Here is a 24818-nt window from a genome sequence, read left to right as displayed (position 1 = left end):
CCACCCCGAGTGCTGGTGGTCCAGGGTTGGGTCTGGATGGGGTCACTCAAGCCCCCCCCCCCCCCCAACACCTGCCATGCACAGGTGCAGCCAGGCCTGACAGGTTCTGAGCTAAGTATGCTGCTGAGACGGGGCGCTAGGAGGAGCCAGAAGGGGGGAGGGGGCGGGGGGGGGGAGGGCGCCAGCCACTGGGGGGGGGGGTTGCCCAGCAACCACCACGCTGCGAGGAGGGATTCTTAAAGAGCTGAGCCGAAAGGCTGGGCCTTGGAGGGGCTGAGGCTCGGCCTCTCGCATACCAATGGCTGCTGTGCCAGCCTCCTCCCCTTCCCTCCCTCTCCTCCCTCCTGGGAGTGGAGCCCCAGCTGGGAGAGCAGGAAGGAGGACGGAGAGGACCGGTGCTCGGCTCAGGGGGGGACCTGAGGCAGCCAGGGCAGGAACCAGGTTGCGATCCTACCGTGTCCCCAAGGACACGGCCTGGGAGTGGGGAGATGGCCACCCCGAGGCCTGCAGGACAGGGGGCCGCCCTGGGCTCCCGGGCCCTCAGGGTCTGGAATGGGAGGGAGCTAGGACCCCTCCCCCCCACCCCACCTGGCCCTGCCCATTGGCCTCCCGGCACCCCTAAGTTTTAGAGTCAGACAGAACTGCCTCCTCTTGGCTGAGTGACCTTGAATGAGCTCCCTCCCCAGCCCTGTGTCCTGAGAGTCGAAGATGTTAGAGGAGGTGGGCCTGACCAGGGGGAAGTTTCTGAGGAAGTCCTTTCTGGTGTCTGACTTCAACTCTCTGTGCAGCAAGTGGCGGCTGAGTCTCTTCTGAGAAAGGAGTGTCTGGCCTCCGTCCAGCACCTAACAGCCCAAGAGTCACAAGGGTGAGGATTCAGCTGTGCGGTCTTCTTCTGGGTCCTTTCCTTCTAGGGCCTCAGTTTTCCGTCTGTACATGGAGGGGCCGGGCTAGGCCAAGGGGGCCTCACGGGTGTCTAAGGAGGAGCCTCTGGATTTCTGCTACCCTCTCTGCAATCACGGGGAGAGCTCCCTCCCAGCTTCCTGCAGCGATTAGGTGAGGGGGTCGGGGTGGGGGGTGCCTGGAGCCCCCACTGTTTCCTCACACACAAAGTGCTCCTTCCATTGACCACGTTTGGAGGCCGATCCCATGCCGGATCCGATCCTGTCTCCCACAGTCCTCTAATTGGTCGCTGTGGGTTCAGCATTACCTCTCCTGGCCCTCTGTCAGCCCATCCTCGGCCACCGCCGTCCTCCCCCCACCCCTACCCACTCCTGCCTCCAAGTCCACCCCCTTCAATCTTCAGCTCTGAGGAGGGTCTTTCTGAAGTGCAATCCCGACCCTGCTGCTCCTGCTCCGGCACCTGCCATGGCTCCCCACCACGGGAGATGAATCACAGCCCCCAATTCACGGAGCTCATTCATTCCTCCAGACGTCGTGACCATCATTCCTCCAGACGTCGTGACCAGGGGGCAAATCAATGCCCGTTGAATGAATGAATGGCAGGCACTAAGAGTAGCTGTTTGGTTCCAGGCCTGTGCTGGCTTCTGGGGTACAGGAATGGACAAGGCAGACTAGGTTCCCTCCCATAGGCTGCCATGCTGGTAATAAAACCAGTAAACGAATTTGAAGACAAGATCATTACGGGACCAAGGTGTGGTCTCCAAAGGATATAAACGAGGCAGTAAGAGGAACAGGGTGGGAGACATTTCAGTTGGGTGGTCAGAGGAAGCCTCGTAGAGGAGGTGACATTTTCCCTGAGACCTGAAAGATGAGAAGGAGCCAGTCTGGAAAGAGCTGGAAGAGTATGCCTGGCAGCAGAGGGAGAGGGAGTGGTATATGCAAAGGCCCTGGGGCATAAAAGAACCAGAACTATTCAAGGAAGCGAAAAGAGGCCAGGAGACTGGGGGGGAGGGGGGAAGGGGAGGGAGCAGAGAGCAGAGTGTGGGATGCTGCTGTGCCTTCACGGAGAGGAACATGGATTTTATTCTAAGTGTAATAGGAAGCTATTTAAGAGTTTTAAGCAGGAAAGTGACACGATCTAATTTATATTTTAAAACGATCCTCCGAACAACCACTTTGCAGAGCAATTTGGCGATAACTAGTAAAGTTAAAGCTGTGCGTAATACCGCAGCCCCCACGGTCCCGCTCCCAGGCGGGCGGACACCCGAGAGAACTTGCAGCACGTGTACATCCGTGTACATCCGGGGTGCGGGCAAGGTGGTACCTGCCGCTGCATTCCAGAAACAAGACTGGGCGCGCTGGACTGTTGGGCAGGGGGGGAGGGGTGGATGGGGGCGGCACAGCCCCAGGCTGGCATATTACACAGCGGTGGAAACGGACCAGCCAGGACCAGCCAGGACCAGCCAGGACCAGCCAGGACCAGCCAGCATGGCCTGCGCCGGTCTGGATGAATCTCCCAAGCATGGCCGTGAACCCTGGCAGCTGGTCCCAGCGGCTCTACTTTTCCTACAAAACCCGGGCACACAGACGCAGGTGATATGTGGTTGAGGGGCCTACAAAGTAAACCTCGAAAGAAAAGGCAGGCCAGATTCAGGGCAGTGCCTTCCGGTGTGGGGGGGGGGAGGGCGTCAACTCTTCTGTGACCCATATGTGTTGGGCTGGGTGGTGGGTGGGCCGTGTGCACGCGCGGGAGCGTGCCCGCATGGCTTTCGTGTCCCCGAAGTGGTAAAAAAAAGGATCAGTTGCCGGGGAGAGGATGGACCGGAGGGTGACGGGCGGCAGAGGAGCTGCCCAAGAAGGAGGAGGCAGTGACTGGGCCCCGCGGGGATGTTAGAAATGGAGCCCCAGCCCACCGGGCTGTTCGGGTCAACACTCTTTTCGCTTCCAAACCCACGGTTTGCGGTCTGCTCGAATGGAGCCTGGTTTTCTCCTTTCGGGAAGAAAACTGAGGTTCAGAGAGGGCTAGGGGCTGCCTGGGGTCGCCCAGCAAGCTGGGGGTGGAGGAACCTGTGACCCCGAGGCCTGTGCAGCTGGAGATGAGCAGAGGGGTCAAGGCTACCTACTCACGCGGATCCCAGCCGTGGAGGAGGGGCATCCGACTCCGCCCCCACCCGGGACATTTCCCCCCCCCCCCCCGCCAGCCGATCTCCTATGCGCCAGGGCTCCCTCCGCCCCGGCCCCTCATTCCTGCAAAGATGGAGACTGCACCCGGCTGGCTGGGGCCCAAGCCATCTCCTGGTAATTGGGTTTCAGGGATGCTCATGCTTATGCTAATGGTGCGGCTGTGAGCGCCGGCCCCCTGGCTCCTGGGGGGAGGGGAGGCCCAGGCGGCTGGGGTCCCAGGGCCCTGCCGCCCTCCGCAGCGGTGCCTCCGAAATCAAGACCGCCTGGTTCAAATCCCGGCAACCCCCGCTTCCCAGGGGCGTGACCTTGGGCAAGTCCCGCAACCTGGCCGAGACTCTATTTCCTCATCTGTAAAGTGGGGAAAATCATAGTCCCCTCTCCTTAGGCTCTCCGGGGAGGGAGGGATTGAAAGACTCCACTGGAAATATTTGGCCCGGTGCCTGGCACAGAGAATTTGCTCGATACATGCGTTATTAACCATTTTTTTGTTTTTGTTTAAAGAGGTCCTGCAGGAGACTAGGGACAGGGGCTGGGTGACTCACTTTCTTTCGCTTTTTGTTTATGTATATTATCCAATTTGGGGCAATCAACGTGAATTTCTTGTATAACAAAATACCAATAAGTGGAAGCCGCCTGGGGATGGGTCTTGGAGAGTGGGTGTCGAGGGGGACTGGGGGTCCGAGGGTCTGGGGTCCAGCTTGGGGGTGGGTGGCTGGGAGGTTGGGTCTCCAGGGGCAGAGCCCAAGAAACCCAGGCAGGAGGAGGCGAAGGGAAGGCCCAGGCCGGCAGGAACCACGGCCTGGGCACCTGCTCTGAGCTAAAATGGCTGAGTGGGTGGCTTTTGTAGGCAGAGGCGTTGGGGAGGGCCTCCTGGGGTAGGCGGAGGGGTGGGGCTATCGAGCCAGCGGGATGGGAGCCAGGAGGTGTGGGGAGGACTGAAGGAGGCTGATCCAAGATTCAGGAGACCTTGGTGGTGAAGGGAGCCTCCTGACACAGGACCAGTGGCAGAGGGAGACCCCAGAAGGGGAGCCCAGCTGGGTATGGCTCCCAACAGATTTAGGGAATCACAGGGTGCTGCTCAGAGAAGATGGAGTGGGGGCTCAATCCTGAAGGCAGGCAAGCCAGATCTGGCTCAGTGGGGTGCTTAGTGGCCCCGGCTCCGGCCTCGGGCCACACGCTTTCTGAGCCTCAGTTTCCCCATGTGTAAAATGGAGCCGCGCAGCCTGGAAGGTCCCCATGGCTCTCCCCAAGAAGCTGCTGTCGAGAGTATCGACGTGCCTGTCATCAGGCAGACACCCTTCTCCCTGGCTGACCGGGGACCCCGACGCCCCCACCCGCTGCCACTGTGAAACCCTGACGCCGTAACAGTTTTACAGGCATTTTAAACTGTATCATCTATGCCCCACAAGGGCCTCAGTTAGCTGCCCCCCCCCCACACACACACACATGAGGAAACCGAGGCCCCGGGGGCTGGATCTTGAGCTGGCCCAAGATCGCCGCTGAGGGTTTCGGGACCAGGACTTGCAAAGCACCTGGGCGGGGACTCCTCCTGCTAAGGGCGGTGGCCTTGGACAAATCACTTTGCCTCCCTGTGCCTCAGTTTCCCCATCTGTAAATAGGGCGGGAAGGGATGGGTGTCCACATGCACACATAGGTTAAATGATAAAGCCTGTAGGTGTGTGAGCCCCCTTGTCCCCCCACCGTGAGGCCCCTGCTCCCCACCCCCAGCCCTGGGAATGTCCAGTAAGCCTCACATCCCCCACCCCCTGAGGCAGCCCCACCTGGGAGGACAGTGACCTTGGCCTGGGGGACAGAGTCTGTCAAACACGGCAACTGCTTTCCCAGCTTGAGATGCCTTTGAAGTCTCGTTTTATCTTCAAAAATTCAGCACATGTCACATTTTATTCCATCTGTGGGACATTTCTAATCTAAAGCATGTTTTAAACAACTCACCCTCGAGTAACACAGATACCCACCGCAGGCCTGCGGGAAGTGGGGGCAGCCAATGGCGCTGCTGTCCCAAGGACAAAGGCCACTCCCCTAACCCTCCTGGCAGGGCCAGGCTGCCAGTCGGTCAGTGGTCGCCTCGCAGGTACCAGGCGCTGTGCGAGACGCTGGGGTGCTGGTGATAGCGGGGGCTCGGCCAGGCATGGGGTGGCTGCCATGGAACAGTAGTGATGGGAGCCGCACAGGCGTTGGGAGAGGGTCTCCTCCCTCTCCAGGCCCGGGAGGGATCCCCTGCACCAGGCAGGAGCCAGCGGGTCCCCTTCTTGTCCGCCTTGAGCTGCTCTTGCCTCCACAGACTCTGACCTTCTCTCCTACTTCTCTCCCCCACTCACTCTGCTTCAACTAGAGTGACCTCCTCACTCGGCCCCCGGGCCTTTGCACAGGCCTTCCCCTGCCCCTGGCAGCTGGCTCCTTATGTTCCGCATTTCCTTGACTCCTTCCAGGTCACCCCCTCCCCCCCACCGCTGGGGCCAGCCATTCTCTCCCACCTCTGACACAAATGGTAATCCTTGTTCAAGTTTATTCTTGTTCTGCGTGCTAGATAATGAGCTCCGTGCCCGCAGCGCCTTGCCTGGCTGTGTCCGGAAGCCCGGCACATAGTAGGGGCCGGATGTGTGTTTGTCAAATGCTAGAAAGCTAAGATCCAGCCTTCTGAGGGAGGGTGGAGGGGGGTGGGCCAGGCTGAGGGGCTGGGGGGTTGGGGGGAGCAGCCCCCACCTCCCCGAGCCTGGCTGGCGGCCTCTCAGGCATTTGAAGCACATGGAAACAACAGCAGCAGCCTCAGCACATGGAGGGGCTGTGACTGCCTCAAAGTCACCGCTGTGCCCGCTCACCCGGCCTCTCCCTGGCCCAGTAACCTGCTCAGCGCTTTCCTCGGGTCACCGAGTCTCCTCTCTGGCAGCCCAGCCCCCGCTCAGTGCCCCCTCGCCTCCCACACCCTGGGCCGGAGGATTTGTCAGGGGAGAGCCCGAGCAGCTCTACGTGCGTGGCCTCCTGTCACTGCCCTTGGACCAACCCTGTCACCTGCACACCCGCACCCCAGGTCCTGGCCCCCGGGGGCGCCTAGGGTAGGCTCTTTTGCAAGTCCTGGTGGACGAGAGCCTGGGCTGCAGAGCCCGGCAGACCCGTGGGTGGCCGTACAGTAAATTGTTGACGGTCACCTCCTGTGCACCGGGCTCTGTGCGGGGAGCTGGGGACAAGTGTGAATGACACCCACAGCACTGGGTGACCGAGTAGCAGGCACTGACCTAGGAGGTAAGGACGCTGGAGGCAGTGATTTATGGCTCCCAGGAGCCCTCCGGTAACTGGGCGTGCCCTTCGAGGCTGGCTCTCTGGGTGGGGGATGTTGAAGTCCCAGCCCATGCAAAGGCCCTGGGGCTGGAGAAAATGAAGCAAGTTTGAGGGCCCGGAGTGTGTCTGAGGGGGAGGGGGAGAGGAAGGAGGAAGGGGAAGAGGGGAGGAGCCACTGGGCCCCATCCAAGGGGCCGGGTGTTTTGTTTGTTTGTTATTAAGTAAACTCTACCCGCAATGTGGGGCTCGAACTCATGACCAGTAGATCAAGAGCCCCATGTTCTACTGACTTGAGCCAGCCAGGCGCCCCTAGGGGTCAGTTCCCTATCCTGGGAGCAAAGGGGAGCTTTGGGAGGGTTGCATCAGGAAACTGGGCGTAAAACAGAAGCTGCTCAGGTTTGCCTTGTGAGAAGACTGTTCTCTGTGGCTCAGCTCTCTCATCTGTAGAATGGGTTGGTGACACAGCTTCCACACGGGGTAAGGAAAGCCAGGCCCCGGCTGTTGTGGGCCCTTTCCCTATAAAAATATATTAGACAGAGGGGCGCCTGGGTGGCTCAGTCGGTTGAGCGTCCATAGGCTCAGGTCATGATTTGCGGTTCGTGAGTTCGAGCCCCATGTCGGGCTCTGCGCTGACAGCTCAGAGCCTGGAGCCTGCTTCCGAGTCTGTGTCTCCCTCTCTCTCTCTCCCTGCTCACGCTCCGTCTCTCTCTCAAAAATAAATACACATGAAAAAAAAATTAAAAGTATATACGTATATTAGACAGGATCACCTAAATACACAGGACGATTAATAACAAACATAAAAAGATGTATGTTAGAAGTTGATTTTATGAGTTTGTTGGCATAAAGACAGAACGTATTAACATTATATACTAAAAATATTTTCTAACTCAAAGTTCATTTACTCTTCTGATTTTGAAAGAAATTACATTTTCACGCGTCGCCGGAAGTATTATGGGATGCAGGCACACGCCCGCCCGCTCGGCCCTGCGCAGCCCTCCGAGTGGGGGGCCGCTCTTTTAACAAGGTGCTGCCTGGCAGGGGCAGGAGGGGTGGGTAGTGGGGGCAACCAGAAGAGGAAGGGGTGTCTGTGTGCCCCGGGGCCTCCGCTCTGCCCCCCGCCGCCCCCCTCAGCTCCCAGCTCCGCCGTTCTGGCTCAGTCCCATCCTGGCCCCTGGCTCCCGCCTGCTGGGAGTCAGGCAGAGTCAACCTCGGCTGCCCCAGCACATAAAGCCCCGCCCCGGGCTGGTCATCCTGCCCAGGGGAATGCTCAGACCCATCAGGCCCTTTCACAGAGCTCGCCCTCGCCCCTCCCTGCATGCCTTTTCTTTTCAAGCCTCAGCTCACATGCCACCTCCTCTGGGAAGCCCTCCCAGCCTCAGGCTTCAGCAGATCTTATACCTCCCTCACCTGCCAGGGCATTTGCGTGCCCCGCCCCACCTGGGACTGGGAGCTCGGGAGCCACTCTGGACACAAGTGCTGGGGCAGGGGGACGGGCTGGGTCCCCCAGAGGACATGCCCTGGGGCCTGAGAAGGTGTGGAGCAGGCAGAGGGTGGAATGGGGGTCTGGGGGAGTGCCCTGCTTGAGGGGTAGCGTGAGGGCAGGGAAAGGCATTCAGAACATATGGAGGAAGGGAGTGATGCCCCCAGGAGCCCCAGCCCCTGCTCCCGCCCAAGCCAGACTAGGCCTATAGTCCCAGGTCCCTGTATCCAAATCCCAGGCTGAGTTCAGCTCACTCGGCCCCTCAGGAGCTCGGAGCCCCCTGCTCTGCTGGGCCATATTTGGATCCCTTGGGTGAGGCCAGGTCACGAAGCCTGGCTTCAGCTGGATGTCCAGAGCTTGTCCCCACAGCACGCGGCTGCTTACCCATTGCCGCGACTCGGCAAGGAGACGTCAGGAACGCTTTGAGACCCAGGGAGCATGCAGCGGTTAAGAAGGAGGACGCTGATCGGGGCGCCTGGGCGGCTCAGTCAGTGGAGCGTGCGACTCCTGATCTTGGAATTAGTGAGTCCGAGCCCCATGTTGGGTGTAGAGATGACTTAAAAAGAATAAAGTACTTTTTAAAAAGAAGAAGGACGCTGACAAGCGGCCATCCTGGGTCAAGCCCCGCCCCACCCGCCCCCATCCTTCTGTGAGCCTCGGTTTCCTCATCTGAAAAATGGGCTAATGATCAGTTTCGATTTAGAGCTTAAACCAAATGGAAGGGAGCATGGTGGGGACAGCAGAAGAGAAGGAGCTGGAGACTCAAGGCCAGTGTCCGGGTCGGGTGAAGGCCAGCTCTGGCCCGGGGAGCAGGCAGGCCCGGAACCGCCGTGCTTCGGATGGGAGGTTGGGCTGCCCCCCCCTTTTCCCGTGTTCTCCCCAGGCCTCCAGGCCATTTCCTCAAGCATCCTGGCCCAGCCGTCCGTGTCTTGGGCAGCTTTATGGGGGCACCGGGTGACCAGGCATCCAGGCCCCTGGGGGAGAGGGGTCAGGCAGGGCCTCAGGAGAAAGAGGAGAGGGGGAGTTGGGTCCAGACCACCGGGTCGCCGCCCTACCCCTGAGCCCCCACTCACAGAACTATCAACCTAGTGGGCTAGAGGAAGGGGACCCTGCCTTCCTAGGCCACCTGCTCAGCTTGGGGGAAGCTGGTAACCAGGTCCTCTGTGCAGCCCAAGACTGATTCCCCGTGCCAGCCCTGGCCGCTCTCTCCCACCTGGGTAAGGTAAAACCACCTGGCCACCTGGCCCGCCTTCCCCTGGCTCAGCCTGGTGAAATCCTTTCTGCCCCTGGCCCGCCTCCCTCCTCAGCCCCTGGATGCATCGGACCAGTTGGCCCCAGTCCCTTGACCTAGGAAGACCTACACACGGTGGGGCTCAGGGGATGCCCGGCAGGTGGGGGTCGGCCCCTCCCGGAAGGTCGGCAGAACGGCAGGTCGGCGCCCCTTCCCCTCCCGCCCCTTCGAGGCTTACTGCCAACCCATTGGGCACCAAGCCCTCTGCGAGCGGGAGCCAGCTCGTTTGTGGCCGGTGTTAATTAAGAGAGAGAGGTGATGGGGGGAGGTGGGGGAGGCCCGTGGAGGGCAGCTCCCGACAGCTGCCGGGACTGCTCTGGACCGACCCGAGATGCCCAGGCCTCGCCTGTTGGCTCCAGGGCAGGGCCGTCCGCACACCCAGGCCCTCCTCTCTGCCTGCGCCTTGGGGTGGGGGAGGTGGGTCCCGACTGCGCCGGTCGGGCCTCTGTGCCGGAAGAGGCGAGCCCCAGCCCTAGCCAAGGGGAGATCCTCGGGGGGCCAGGCCTGGGCCAGGCTGCCCTGAGGCCAGCCTGCTTGGTGGCTTCACTACAGAGTCAGACCCAGTTCTGATCCTGCCGCTGCCACTGGGCAACCCAACCCCCCCCCCCCCCTCCCGGCCTCGGGTTCCTCCTCCGTAAAGTGGGAGCAACCCTCACCTCCCATTTGTTATGATAGTAAGTGGGACCGTTTGTGCAGAGCCACGGGTCTGTGCCTGGCAGGCAGGCAGGCAGGCAGGCAGGCAGTCCTCCACGGCTCATTGGAAGATGCTTTCCTGGGGCAGCAGCCCCGTCCAGAGCCTTGGGGAGCCCAGCCCTTCGGTGGCCTGCCCACGGCTGCCTGGGGGTCCCGCCCGGCCCCTCCGAGGCTCCAGCTCCGGCTCCCAGCTGCCTCCCTGCCTGCTCCGCCCGCCTTCCTCCCACGCGTTCCCCGCAGCCCCCCAGCCCTGCTCTGGGAGCGCCCAGCCTCTCCTCGCCTCTCCATCTTAATTAGCTGCTTGTATTAATCTCGCAAGTAACGTGGCAACTCGCAGCCCTGGGTTTTCGGGCTGTGGAATTAATTATTCCCCAAGCGAAGAGCTGTCAGCTCTGGGAGACCAGCCACTCAGAGCCTCGCGACACCACTTAGCAGGGTCCACAGCTTCCGCACGGCACCCCGGGCCTGCGGCCTGGCCGGCCCGGAAGTGGCCCCCCACTCCGGGCTCTGCTCTGTGTCCCCCTCCTACAGAGGGGCTGCCCCGGGCCCCCGGAAGGCAGGTGGGGTGGAGGAGCTGGGAGCCGGGACCCCCGGGGCCCCGGGGGCCGAGGCACAGCTGGTCTCCCCACCTGGGCAGCACCTGCCCTGTCTCGCCCATCACTTACCCTGATTAGCACCAGCAGTTAACACGGACGCAGCTGCGTGGCCAGGAGCCGGAGCCCCGGCTGGGGAGGGCCACTGACCCGCACGGCCCCGACGTGCCCGCGGCCGAGAGGCTTCCAGCCTCGCTTCGTCCTCGCATCAGCCCCGTGGGGAGGCCGGAGGGGGTCAGCGGGCCGGGCAGAGCGAGATGGGCGGGGCAGCGCCAGCAGCCTCCAGTCTGCGTCCGGTCCGGGGCTCTCTCTGTCCCCCTCGACCTTCACACCGGCCCTGTGAGATGGGTCTGTTCTTCCCCGGGGGAAACTGAGGCACAGGGCGAGGTGGCCCGAGTCACCCATCTGCTGAACCGGCTTTGGCTCCGGGCCTGGTGCTCTGTGCCCTCACTGTGCCGCCCCAGGATGGGGCCCTTACCTGGCACACGGTCACTGCCGTCTGTTAGGGGCGCCCAGTCCTGGTTCACAGCCCCCTCCCCCCCCCCGCCCCCACCACACTCGTTCCTTGGGCGGTACTTAGCACAGCTGCGACAACACAGTGTATCTTCTGGTGGCCTCAGGTTGTGCCCCCACCCCCCCCCCCCCGGCTGCCTGTGAGCTCCAAGGGCAGGGACCAGGGCACGTCTCTGCACCAGGCCTGGCACAGGCGAGCTTCGGGAGATGCTGGGTCAAAACAGTGAATCCTTTTATTCAAAAGGATGCGTGTGGCCACAGGTCTTGTGTCCCTCCAGACCCCGCATGTGGCTGTTTCTAGGGTGAGCGGCTGGGCCCTGGTGGCTCGGGGGAACCCCCCACCCCACCACCCTGCAAACCCCAGGCCCTTTAGGAGCCCCAGCAGGAAAGGAAGTCCCTGCCCTCACCACCACCCCCTGTGTGCTGTGTGCCCCCCCTCAGAGAAGACCCTGTGCCCAGAGTCTGAAGACCCCAGGGGCCTGGACCAGCCACAAGCCTCCCATCCTCCTCCCCCCCCCCGCCCCCCAAGCTGCTGGCCCACCTGCCACTCCCCCACTGACTGGCTTTTTTCTCTCTCTCTCTCTTGCAGCCAACAGCTCCCTGCTAGGAGGTGGCGGTGGTAAGTGCTTCCTGGCCTGGAAGGGGCGGGGGAGGGACACTTGAGGGTTGAGAGGGACTGGGATCCGGAATCTGGAGGTGGGGGGGGGCTGCAGGTGTGATGGGAAAAGCCCAGCCCTTAGGCTTCAGCCTCCGCACCTGTGAGGGCAAAATGATCATTTCTGCTCCACGCTATAACCTCGGAGGGCGGCCCCGCACCCAGGACAAGGCCTCACAGGGTCAGGGAGGGCTCTGCCAACCGCGAAGCACCCCCCACCCCCGCCAGAAAGACTCGTGTGTTCGCCGTGGTTCACCACCGGGAAGCAGGGGTTCCAGCTGAACCGGGTGGGCCAGAGGTAGGAGGTCACGGTGGGCCCAGCCTCCAGGGCTACAGGCTATATAGGTCAGCAGGTGCCATGGTGGGGGCAGTCCCTGTGCCCTCCCCCCCGAGGCCTGCCTCCCCTGGCCAGCACTGCCCAGGCAGGCCACTCCAGCCCCTCGCCCCCAGCCCCTCGGTTCCCCGCTGGCTGGACTGCCCGCTGTCTACACTGGCAGCAGCATGATTGGTGAGCTGGGGGGCAGGGGTTAATGCGCCGTCGGATAAATCCCGGGGGCCGTGTTTACGGCAGCAGTGGCGGGGCCCAGGCCAGGTTTTAAAAGGGGGGAAAATAAAAGGGGCAGCGAAGGTCAGGAATAAATAAGAACAACGCTAAGAGCTGTCGGTGACCGGCCAGGATGCAGGACGGGTGTGTGTATGGGGGGGCGGGGGGGGTCTGTTTGTGGCCAGACAGATTTTCCCTCCCTCCCTCCCTCCCTCCCCCACTTCTCCTCCACTGTCCCTGTGGAGGTCACAGCTGTCCTGGAGGCCTCACAGAATGAGGGGCTTCGCTGGGGGCCCATCCAGGACCTTGTTCGGAAGCCCGTCCCTTTTGGAAAACTCAGGGGGCCGTAGCTGATTTGACACCTGCCGTTCAGACACCCCTCCTCTTCGCCTGTTTATTCATCGGCCAGTGATCGAGCACCTACTGCAGGCTGGGCCCCGAGCCGGGTGCTGGACCAGAGGGGCCTGGTCCGTGCCCTCCCTGAGCTCACGATACAGATGGAGGCACCCACCGTTGCACAGGGTGGTCCGTGCGATGGGGGAGCAGGGCTCCTGGAAGGAGGTGGGGCCTACACTGGGACCCGAGGAATGGGTGGGAGCATCGGGAAGGGTGTCCTGGGCAGAGGGAACAGCACAGGCGGAGGCCCGGAGTGAGGGAGAACATGGGACATTGGGGGAGATCAAGATTGGAGCCGTCGCAGCCCAGCCAGGTGGAGGGGAGGCAGGAGGTGACACTGGAGCCTCACCGACCCCGTGGGGCGCTGGATTTTTAGCCCTGCAGTTCTGGGAGGCTAAGGACCACCAAGAGGTGTGGGCCTCTTAAACCCCAAGTCAGGTCCATCACCCCTCTCCCGCCCAAAACTCTGCCAGGGCTCTCACCTGGCTCAGAGTCAAGGTCCACCAGGGCCCCCAGCCACCTGCCAGGCTCACTGCCACTGCCCAGCCCTCCCTCACTCGGCACCAGCCTCCCTGCTCGCTCCTGCCTCAGGCCTGTGTGCAGGCTGTGCCCTCCGCCTGGAACCCTCTTCCCCAGCCTGTGGCTGCCCCCTTCACCTCTCGCAAGGTTTCCGTGCTCCCCACCTTGTCAGGGAGGCCCACCCTGACCCCTAGGTGAAACTGCAGCTGTCTGTCCCCGCCCCAGCCTGTATCCCCCCTCTCCCTTCACCTCACCCTGCTCTTCTGTTTGTCACTTGTATATTAGGGTCATTGTCTACCGTCTGTCTCCCCGCTGAGAACAAAGCTCGGGGGGCACCACTGTGTCTCCAGCAACTAGAACCGGGTCTGGCACATATAGTAGGTGCTCAATTAAATGGTCGTTGAATGAATGAATGAACTATAAAAAGGCAGGGACAGCCTCATGTGCTAAGCGGAGGGCTTGCTGAGGAAGGCAGCGGGGGTGGGGGGGGTGCCTTCGAGGCTTTAGGCAGGGCAGGGAGTGGCTGGTAGGTGGCCTGCTGACCTCACTCTGGGGGTCAAAGGGCACCTGTTCTGGCTAGATGGAGTGGGGAGGCCTATTGGGGGTCCTCCAGCTCCCCTTCTTGCAGCACTGTGGGGGAGAGGAGGCTGGAGCAGGCCCCAAGCGCTGCCTGACTGACGCAGAGATGGATGGGGTGGGCCAGGACCCGGGAGGAAGTGAGCCCCGAGTCCAGCCTTTTAACGCCAGCTGAGATTTATGGAGCCGCCGTGAGTGTTCGCTGGGGCTGTCACTCTGCTAATGTGATTGGAACAAGGTGGAGGTGGCAGGGAGGGGATCGTCGGAGGGGCGAGGTTGGGGCTGGGAGGGGCCTGGGGCCTGCCTGGGGCTGGGATGGGGACGCGATGTCTTCGGCCCTCCTGTCTGCCACCTGTGAGCTCTACTGCCCGCCAGCCCACCCAGCCTTAACCCCCCGGAACTGCCTGGGTGGGAGCCACAAGCACGAGTCGTCTGGGACTCGGCAGCCCAGGTCCCCCCGCCTGGCTCTGCCCAGACCCACCTCTGTCTTCCCATGGCGTCCGCTGAAGTTTCTCCCTCTTCTCCTGAGTCCAGCCCCACAGGGATTCAGTCCTCTACCCACTCCCTACGTTCCTATGACCACCCATTTACCTGCCCCCACCCATCTACCCCCCCACCTCTCCATCTATTCCCTCTACCCATCCATCTACCCTCCATTCATCCATCTACCCCTCTACCCACCCATTTACTCCTATCCATCCGTCCATCCGTCCATCCGTCCATCCGTCCGTCCATCCATCCATCCGTCCATCCATCCATCCATCCATCCACCCATCCATCTACCCTCCATTCATCCATCTACCCCTCTACCCACCCATTTACTCCTATCCATCCATCCATCCGTCCATCCATCCATCCGTCCATCCATCCATCCGTCAGTCCATCCATCCATCCGTCCATCCATCCATCCGTCCATCCATCCATCCGTCAGTCCATCCATCCATCCGTCCATCCATCCATCCATCCATCCATCCATCCATCCATCCGTCCATCCACCCTCCCATCCATCCACCTCCTCCACCCATCCATCTACCCTCCATTCATCCATCTACCCCTCTACCCACCCATTTACTCCTATCCATCCATCCATCCGTCCATCCATCCATCCGTCCATCCATCCGTCTATCCACCCTCCCATCCATCCACCTCCTCCACCCATCCATCTACCCTCCATTCATCCATCTATCTATCCCCTCTACCCGGCCATCTAACCCCATCCCCCCCCCCATCTACCCCCATCTACTCCCTCCACCCATCCACCTTCCTTCCCCATTCATCCATTTACCTCCCACCCATCTACCCCCTCCACTCATCCATCCTTCCCCCATCCAGCTATCCATCTACCCCCCATCCACCTGCCCCCCATCCACCCATCTGTCTACCCCCTTCACCCATCCATCTACCCCTCACCTACCGATCCACCTGCCCGCCATCCATCCATGCAGGCATCAGTCACGGTAGGCCTGCCTTGGCCACTGTGTTTAAATTGTGCCGAGGCCCCAGCCCACTGTGCTGACCCTCTCACCCTGCTCTGTGGCTTTTTCCACAGCAGTGATCCCTTTTAACGTCCGTGTATTTTATGTTTGTTCTTAAGGCTTGTCTCCCCACTAGAGTGCACTCTCCTCAGGGACGGTGTTCTAGGGGTTTCTAAGCCAGTGTAGGGGGCGGGTAGTTGCACCCTCTGTATGCCAGGCCCTGCCCTGAGCTGGCACACAGGTCCAACAGCCCTGCACTGGGGTGGGGGGAGGCACCTAATAAATTGGGGGGAGGGGGGTCTGGGGCAGCTCTGGCTCAGAAGGAGGCCCTCCAAAGGGGGCCCGGGCTTGGCCGGCAGGGCTTTGGTATAGTGAGCCCAGTTTTCGCATGTGGGGTGCTTATGGGTGGGAGAGGACCGCAGCCCCTCAGGAGCAGGGAAGGGAGTCTGTGAACACCTCCACCCTCAGCAAGAGCCCCAGGGGCTGCTGGGGCCAAAAGGACTTAACCCAAAGAGTCTAGGACTCTTGGGCCTGGTTCATTGTGGGGCTGGGTCCCCACCAGGCCCCGAGGCCAAGGTGTCTCGTTGTGGCAACACAGTGAGTCTTGGGGAAGCCCCCTAACTCCCCCCCCCCACACACACACCCCCATTCCTTCCCAGGGCTCTGAGTGTGGGTGGCGGTGGAGACTCAGGAATCGGGCCTCGGCCCCGCCCTCAGAGAGACCCAGTTTGGTAGAAGGCTTCCCGGCAGAGGGGGCCTCTGACTCAAGCCCTGAAGGATGAGTAGGAGTTGGACAGGCAGAGAGGGATAGAGAGGCCCAGCAGGTGGAGGGCCCCGGGTCTGAAGTGGGGAAAGACTGGACGGGCTGGGACAGCCTCCCGGCCTCCCAGCCAGACCCGGAGACCCGGGGACCCGCCAGGCCCACTCCCGCTGGCCCGCCTCCCTCCTGGAGAGACTTTTACTGGCTCGATAAAAATTTTTTTCCAACCTGAACACTCTCCTATTGTATGGTAAGAAGGGAGGCGGGCCCTAAATCAGGATGGGAATCGACAGGGCCCTGACGCGCGTCTCTCCTGTTTATTAGGACTGAAATGTTTACTCGGCGATAAGGAGCCGGCTTTCTCGCGGAGATTTGTGCGTTCTTTTTCAATTACCCCTCGTCTTTCTCTGCCACTTTTGCACTAAAGGGATAATAAATGTATCGGAGCGTTTCAATTATTCATCTAAATCATGACTGCGCCTGCCATGGCCAAGCTTTAGTGACAGATTAATTCAGGGCCTCCTCTGCTCACGCGGCCGCCATCTCTGCTCCGGCCTGGCCAGCTCCCCAAAGGGCCGGCCTGCGGGGCGGGGCGGGCTGGGGTCAGGCAGGGCTCCCGCCCTGTCCCCTCCACACGCCCTGTCCCCTCCATACGCGCTCACTGCTAAGGACATTCCCTCCCTCCTGGAGGTCAGCGGCCCAGCCACGCACTCCTGACCGCAGGAGCCAGCTCCTACCCCTGGGGGTGCGGCCGTCCTGCCCTCCTGCCCACTGGGCCCTGCGCAGCCCCTGCTTCCCACGGCTCAGCGTATGTGTCTCCCGCACCCCCGGGGCCCAGACGTCCCCTGCCCGAGGAAGCCAGGGTGGAGCAGCTTCTGCCACAGCCCTCTCCGGGCACAGGGCCTTTGCACCTGCTGCTCCTGTGCCTACGGGCTCCTCCGCCCCCTCACCACCACCTTCCCCGCCTCGTTACCCCGATGTCAGGGCAGGCCCCCGGCCACCGCCCCCTACTGCTCCACGAACTGAGGGCTTGCCGCCTTCCGGCGCTGTCCTGGCTGCTGGGACCCGGCAGACGCTGCCCCCCTCGTGGGCCGGCGTTCTGTCACCCCTGGCCATCAGACTCCCATTCGGGTGGTTGTTTAAGCACCAGCTGCCTCCCGATCAGATCGCCCTCCTGAGGGACACGCGCAGGGTGTCTGTCTGTCCAGCTCCTGGCCAAAGCGAGGTGCTCGCTTGTGGACCAGCTGTGCCCCGGGGCCCCTTCTCCCCGTGCGCGCGCGTTCGCACCCCTGCCCTGGCCCACCGCCGTGGCCCCTGGGCTTGAGCTGAACCCAGCACCCGGGGCCCGCCTTCTCCTCTCCACACACATCCGTGGCCCTGGTGAGGGGTGTGGGACCCTCTTTCCTCTCTCCTTCTCTCTCCCTCTCTCCGTCTCTCACTTTCCCTCCTTCTATCTCTGTCTCTCTCTGCCTCTGCCTCTCTCTAGTTCTGCCTCTGTTTCTGTCTCTGTCTCTCCTTCTCTGTCTCTATCTCTGCCTCCGTCTCTCTCTGCCTCTGCCTCTCTCTATCTCTGCCTCTTTCTCTATCTCTCCCTCTCTGTCTTTGTCTCTGTCTCTGCATCTGAGTCTCTGTCTCTGCCTCTGCGTCCGTCTCTGCCTTTGTCTCTGACTCTGTCCCTCTCTGTCTCTGCCTCTCTGTGTTTGTCTCTATCGCTCCCTCTCTGCCTCTATCTCTGTTCCTCTTTATCTCTGTGTCTCTCTGTCTCTGCCTCTGTCTCTCCCTCTCTGTGTCTCTGTCTTCTGTCTCTTTGTCTCTGAATCTCTGTCTCTGTCTTCTGTCTCTCTGTCTCTGCCTCTCCCTCTCTGTGACTCTGTCTCTGTCTCTTTGTCTCTGAATCTCTGTCTCTGTCTGTCTTCTGTCTCTCTGTCTCTGTCTCTCCCAGCCGCACAGTGTCTCTTGCCCACTCCCATGTCTCTCTTCCATGCACCTGCTCTCCATTTCTGGTCCTCTCTCGCTCCCTCCTTCTCCTCCTCGTTCTCTCCCTGCTCTCGCGGGCTCCCCTTTGCTCAGAGCCCAGCTGGCCTGGGGGATTAGCAAGGCCCCAGAGCGGAGCATCGGGGCCTCGACTTCCGCCCGGTAGCTGCCCAGGGCCACAGCCGAGGCATGGCGGGCACAGGGGGCAGACGGCGTAGCCTCCGTGGCCCTCCCTGGACCGGGCCGGCCTCAGAGGAAGCAGGGGCCCCAAGGGCCGAGCACCCTGTGCCCAGACTTGTCTGGGGTCCCACCGTGTACCAGGCTGGAGTGGCGGGGCACAGGCTGTGGTGCGGGGGGAGGCCCTGACCTGAGCTGAGCAGACAGGGCGGGAGCGTTGGATGGGGAACAGCCAAGGGCCCTCCCGTGCCCCACGCACAGCCAGAGCCCGTCCCAGACCCCCCCCCCGGGGAGGGGGAGTCCCCTCCCTGCACAGAGCCTTCCCCCCCACCCCACCGCAGGGCCCTTCCCCCAGTTGGTGGGTGGGAGAGACCAGAGGCCAGTCTAAGGTGGAGGCTGGAGGGACCCCCAGCCGTGCTTGGGGTGGGGCATTTTATTTCATGGACTCATGGGAGCCATGGAGGTTTTATGAGCAAGGGAGTGACGAGTCCTCCCCAAGAAAGGGCCCCAGGCCTCCCGGCCATCACCAGATGGTGACGGTGATGGGCTGATGGTGGTGGTGGTGTGGACGTCAGCCAGCTACACTGAGCTCCCACGGCCGCGGAGGCCAGGCCTCGCGTAGAGCCTCTCTCTGAGAGATCCCGAGACCCTCACCACAGCGCTATGGGGTGTGCCATTAATATCTCCAGATGAGGAAACTGAGTCACCGAGTCCCTGGAGCGAACCGTGCTCCCCACCCCGGCGCAGGCCCTCCCTGGTAGGAGGGACAAGGGGACTCAGGCCCCCCGCAGGGATGCCAGCGGAGGCCCAGCAGGCCTGTGGGGCCCGCACCCCACCCCCAGCGGGCAAGATGTCGCCCAGCCCCTGCCAGCAGCTGCCATGGGGATTTTCAATAACGGGAGTGATTTTTGCATGATGAATGAGGCGCTGCCGCTGTGTACATAATGAGGGCCTAATGTTTTCAAATCCCCATTTAAGGAGTTGATCTCACCCCGTAATGAATTTCACATCACAGACCGGAGCTGCTGTCCATCCCTCTTCTCCCTGGGGTGCCCACCCGCCTTGGCACCGCGAGGGTGGGGTCTGGCGAGGGTGGGCTCTGCCTCCTCCCCCCACAGGCCCAGCCCAAACCGGTCACAGAGCTCGTGGCTGCCCTGGGTTTGTCGATTGAATGAGCGACCGGGAGGGTGTGGGCGGAAGCCGAAGGTGGTTCCGGCGGCAAGGGGACACCACGTGGGGTTGTGGCTTCTCAGGCTCTGCGGGGCGGCTCCGCGGGGCCTGGGACGAGGCCGGAGACCAGAGGTGATGAGTGTAGCGTGGACGGAGGGAGCGGGGGGCTCAAGGCCCCGGGGTGGGTCCTTCTTCCAGGCTTTACGGCCGAGCTCGTCCTCCACGGGGTTCGGGGCTTGCAGGCGAACCGGCAGCTTGGACATCTGCCCCTGCCCCAGCTGGTGCCCTCTCAGGGACTCAGTTTCCTCATGCGCCCCCACCAGCCCTGGCATTCGGTATCTCTGTGCAGGCGGCTGGGACCTGGGAGGCAGCTGCACGGAGCACCGGGGTCGCCGGACTGGTGGCTTCTCCTCAGGCCCTGGGACCTGCCGGGTCAGATGTCCGGGTGGGGAGTGGTCCCCAGGCCCCAGGCCAGGTGCCTTCCTGCCCTCCCCCTGGCCCCCTCCGGCCTCAGCCCACACCCCTGCAGTCCCAGCCCGCCCTGCCCGGGGCTTTCTGGGTGCCACCTCCACCCTGCAGCGCGTCAGTCCCTCAGGCCCCGACAGGCAGAGTAGCCTTCCGCCTACAGAGGCGGGGGCGGGCCTCGGTCTCCCCATCTGAAACAGGTGACACAGGTGACAGAGTGATAAAGTGCAGGGCACCTTGGTGCAGTCCCTCACTGAACGAAGGCTCATGCCAAGTGGGGAGGGAGGTGCTGTTACGGACCTTGTAGAGATGAGGAAACTGAGGCACGGCACGGACAGGTGAAGTGATTTGCCCAAAGCCACCAGCAGGCTTGTAGGCAGGATTTCTGGGACAAGAAATCCCAGGAGGGGGCACCCAGGAGGCCAGGCCCACGGGGCAGCGGAGGGGCAGGGGGGTGGGGGAGGGGAGCCGGCCCTGGGCCTGTCAGGGTCTCTTGCCCTCTGGCAGGGACACAGCCGCCCCCCTGTCCCCCAGGCCCCGGGCATCCTCATGTTCCTGTAAATAATTAATTAGCCCCTGCTTGCTTGTTTGTTTAGCATGAGGAATGCTCCCCCACTGAGACGCATTTATTGCTGAATAAATTTAAATATCTAATCTTCCCTTCATGAATATTACAGCACCCCAAATAGCCGCCAACAGATCCTAAGCGCCTTGGCAAATGGCCCCCACAGGAGCCTGACTGCCGCCCGCCTCTGCTGGCTCCAGCCCCTGCCCTCCACCCTCGCCCTCCTGACCCCCGAACTCCGGGGAAGGGGCTGGGTGCGAGCTGAGGCCCCCGGCCCCCACCCCGTGCCCGTGTGGAGGCCACACTGGGGGCAGGAGGGCAGGGCCAGCCGGGCTTACCTGGGGGAACAGGCTGGGACGGGGTGGAAGGACAGGGCTGCGGCAGACGGAGGACAGACAGGGCCCCCAGGTGACGGCAGCATCTGAGGAGCCCAGGCAGGAGACGGAAGAGGTCAGAGAGGCAGGTGGACGGCGGGGAGGGTCTCCAGGGCAGCCTTGCCAGACAGAGGTAGCTGGTGGTCAGCTGCATGGGGGTGGCTGAACAGTCACGCGAGGTGAGGGACCCCAGGTCACTCAGCAACCAGGGTCCCCGAAGTCCCTCTTTTGGGGGGGAACAGGAGCCCTGCTGCAGTGAAGAGGGGAGTCCAGACCTCGAGTTTGGAGTTTGGATGAGGAGGGAAGGGGAGGGGGCCAGCCAGGGTGATAGGGAAGGCTTGGAAGGGAAGAGAGAGAGAGAGACAAGGCTTTTATGGTCCTAGAGGAAGCAGAGCAGTCCAGCTGTGTGACCCTGGGCAAGTCTCATCCTCTCTGTGCCTCAATTTCTCCTTCTATAAGGGAGGAAAAATAGTGGGACCTCCTAGGGTGGCTGTAAGGACCAGCAAAGAGGGGTGTGTGTGCACTGCTCAGGCTCAGGTCCCAGCAGGTGTTCCAGAAGAGGCTGCAACTCAGGAACCAGAGGGGGAGGGGGGCGAGCGGGGCACAGGGACTGAGGGAGAAGGCAGAGCAGCCCTTAGGACAGTCTTGTGGGGAAGGCTTGGTTCCGGACCTGGCAGAGAGACCTGGAAGGAAGCACCTCCCCGCCCCGCCATGGGTCAGTCTTCCCAGGAGGGACCCCAGGTCTTCTGCTGACTTGGAACAGGGGTTGAGTTGGAGGCTTGAGATTTGTTTGCATGTGGCCAAAGGTCCCAGAGAGGGGATCGAGGGTCCACTGGTATGAATTGGGGTCACCACCCTCCCGCCAGTCAGCCCCAGGCTCAGGTGGAGGGCGGGAGGAGGGACACCTCCCTCCGATGAGACCCCAGGAAGCCGCCTCCTGCAGCCTCCAGGGTTCAGCTTAGCCCAACGTAAGAGCCAGGACAGGGCCGAGGAAGCAGAGCCTGGGGGCAGGGAAGGGGAGTGACTGCGGTTCACATGGGGGGGCAGGGAAGGCGTGACCCCCTGGGCCTGTGGGTGAGGACCACAGGCTGAGGGTCCCCTCTGGCACAACTGTGGTGTGTAGACGGGGAGGGGGCAGGTGAGAGGGGCCCCGTCGGTGCTCTGGCTTGTTGGGGAGAGGATGGGGCAGGGGTGAGGCCCAGGGCCTGCCTCTCATCTCTGCCCTGGGGAAACTGATCCCCTAGGCACTTGCATGGCAGTCACCTGGCCCAGCCCGAGGCTTCTGCCAGCCCCGAGTGCCCCCTCCCCGTCATGCCCCCAGGTCAGCCCCATAGGTCTGACTGCAGGCCTGTCCACCTCTGCAGGAAACATTAAGTCCCCGAAACACAGATCTTACTGTGTTTCTGCACTTGGGCACAGCCTCCGCAGCAGGCCAAGGTCGCCTGCAGGGAGGACGGCAGGCAGCCAGGAGCCAAGTGGCACCGTTAGGGCAGGGCCGGAGGCCCCCAGGAGAGCCGGCCCAGACCCATTCCCGTGCTTACCCCCGTAGGCCCCGAACACCCTGACACCCGCCTGGACAGCCGCCGCCCCTGTGTCCCCACAGGGAGCACGTTCTCATACTATCCCACTGTCCTAACGAGAGCCAACACCCATGCCACCTTCACCCATGCCAGGCCCTGGCTTCAGCACCTTACGGAAATTAACTCGCTTAATCCTTCCAAGAGCCCTAGGAGGTGGAGCCCATTTTACAGGTGGGGCAGTTGGGGTCCAGAGAAGCTAAGTGATAGGCTCCAGGCCACACATATCTGTGACTGTCAGAGCTGGGCCTGGAACCCCGGGCCGCCCAGCTCCACAGCCCCTGCTCTCGTACACGCTGCTGGGTGGTCAGCTGGCATCTCACCCAGAACGGACACACTGCACGCGGACGCGGTGTGACCCTCCAGGCTGCGCGGCCCCTGAGCGCCGCCTGGACAGGGAACTCAGGGGCCCCGCCTTGGGTCCCCCGCTCCGCCCTCCCCTGGGCCACCGTTGCCCTTACCCCTCCTTGCGGGAGAGGTCCTCCCAGGGCTCCCGACTCCTCTGCCCCATTCCCCCCCACCCCCCCACCCGGGTGCTCTGGGAAATCGCCTGGTGCCAGCTCTGAGTGAAGTCACAAAATTAGGTTTAATTGGGCCCCACAGGGCACAAAAGAGAAGAAAGAGGGGGGTGGTCCAGCTGGTGTCCCTGGACCTCTGCCAAGACTTTGGGGGTGGGGTGGATGGGATGAGGGAGGAAGGGCCTCGGTGTGCGCATCTGCAAAATGGAGAAATGAGGCCTCTTTCCTGCTGCTGGGCCTTGTGAGCCCCGGCAGCCGGTGCCAAGGAGCTCCTGGCACAGGCCTGGGGTGCCCTGCGAGCTAGGGAGCTGCCAGAGGTGGGTCACGTTCTCCTGGCCAGGATGCAAACCCCTCCCCTGAAGAGGGGTCACCGTCGCTATCGTCCAGATGAGGCAGTGGCCGCTCAGGGGAAAAGACTTGCCGGTGTGCCCCGCTGGCCCAGGGGACGACAGCCGAGCCCCGACTTTCCCACCGGGGCCACTGAGGCCACTGAGGCTGTGGCACCGGGGTGAGGTCCGGCCGAAGGGGCGGAGGAGACGCTCCTCCCGCGGTGCCCGAGTTGTTTATCTGGGCCCGCGTCCCCAGGGTCGCTGCCCGAGGTCCCAGAGCCGCGCTCAGATAAACAAGCCCGGGCCCGCCGCAATTAAGCCGGATGCGCTAACGAGGCGGCTCGCTAACGAGCAGGGGCGCGCGCCCGGATCCGCCGTCCACCTCCCCGCAAAGAGGGCGAGGAGGGGGCTGGAAGACCCAGGCTCGAGCCCCGGACCGCAGCTGCCACTTGTTAACTAGGTGACCCCGGTTTCATCATCTGTAAAGTGGGTCCCAGAGTTTGCCGCGGCCGGGAGGGGCCTCGCCTGGGGATCCGGTGCGCGGTGCCAGTCGGCGCTCGCGGGCTCCTCGGGCCGAGGCGGCCACCGGTCGCGGGGCCCGCGGCGCCTCCGGGCCAAAGCCGGGCGACCTTCCCTTTGGCCGGGCTAGGGTGGCGGTTCCCGCCGCCGCGGACCCCGCCTTCCCCAGCCGCTCCGGCCCGGGGAGGCCCCGGCCCCGCCCGCGCCCCTGCCGCACGGCCGGGAACCTGCAGGGCGGGCCGGGCGCGCCCCCTGCCGGCCGCCCCGCGCCGCTTCCCGCCGGGACCCGCTGCGACCCGCCTCCGCGCCTCGGAGCAAGTAGGGGCGGCGGGCGTTAGCGAGCAGCCGGAGGCGGCGGGAGAAGGCGCGCGCGGTGCCCGGTGAGTCCTGGCCCAGCCGAGGGGGTTGGGAGGATTCTGTGCGTGGGCCTCCGCTTTCTCTTCTGTAAAACGGGCTCAGGCGTGACGCGGGGCGCCCCACGGCTCACTCCCCTCTGCCCTGCAGTGGACGGCTGCATTCACCGGGCCGCTGGACCCCTCCTCACCGACGAGTGCCGGACCCTGCAGAACTGTGAGACCGGCAAGGCCAAGATCACCGGCGGCTATCGGCTGCCGGCCAAGTGTGAGTCCCGACCCCACAGGGCACCTCGTGTAATTGGGGGCTTAAGGGAGCAGCCCCCACACAATTGCTGGAGGCCTCCTCAGGGGTCGCTTCCTAACCTTAAGTGCCGGGACCCGGCCCCTCCTCGCACGCACCGGGAAGCAGGTGGCGGGAGGGGGTGAGAGGAGCTGAGGAGGCAGGGACTTCGCTCCGCCCCGCGGCTCAGCCGGGTCCATGCAGCTGTGCGAAGGGGGCCCAGCGCGGGCCTGCCCGTCTCTGTCGAGCGCATTTGAGGGCACACTTCTGCACCCGCGTGGGCAGGGTCCTCCCCTGGGGACTCTCAGAACTTGGGGAGAGGGCCTGTTTCCTGTCCTCTCCAAGGCGGGCAGGGGGAGAAAGCCGATGGCCGCTTGGAGACCCCGGCCAGTCTGACCCCGTCGCCTCCCGCAGATGTCATCCACACGGTGGGACCCATCGCCCACGGAGAGCCCAGCGCCAGCCAGGCTGCCGAGCTCCGCAGCTGCTACCTGAGCAGCCTCGACCTGCTGCTGGAGCATCGGCTCCGCTCCGCGGTGAGAGGGGCGGGGGCAGGGAGGGGGACGGGGGCGGCCCAGACCGGGAGGAAGAAGGCCCCTCGGAGGCGGTGGTTGGAGAGTGACACTGTCCCCAAT

At 63.0% G+C, this 24818-nt stretch overlaps 1 protein-coding gene across 1 annotated transcript in view; it reads left to right on the top strand.

Moving 5' to 3' along the window:
• Positions 1-24818, top strand: part of MACROD1 (mono-ADP ribosylhydrolase 1) — a 143924-nt gene that overhangs the window by 117909 nt on the left and 1197 nt on the right. The window contains 3 exon segments of the mRNA XM_042904267.1: positions 11544-11573; positions 24052-24168; positions 24598-24719. Coding sequence (XP_042760201.1) covers positions 11544-11573; positions 24052-24168; positions 24598-24719 — 269 coding nt within the window.

The sequence above is a fragment of the Panthera leo genome, chromosome D1 (genome assembly GCF_018350215.1).
Source record: "Panthera leo isolate Ple1 chromosome D1, P.leo_Ple1_pat1.1, whole genome shotgun sequence".
Taxonomy (NCBI): domain Eukaryota; kingdom Metazoa; phylum Chordata; class Mammalia; order Carnivora; family Felidae; genus Panthera; species Panthera leo.
Note: the sequence above shows the minus strand (reverse complement) of the source record. Positions and strands in the feature narration are given on the sequence as shown.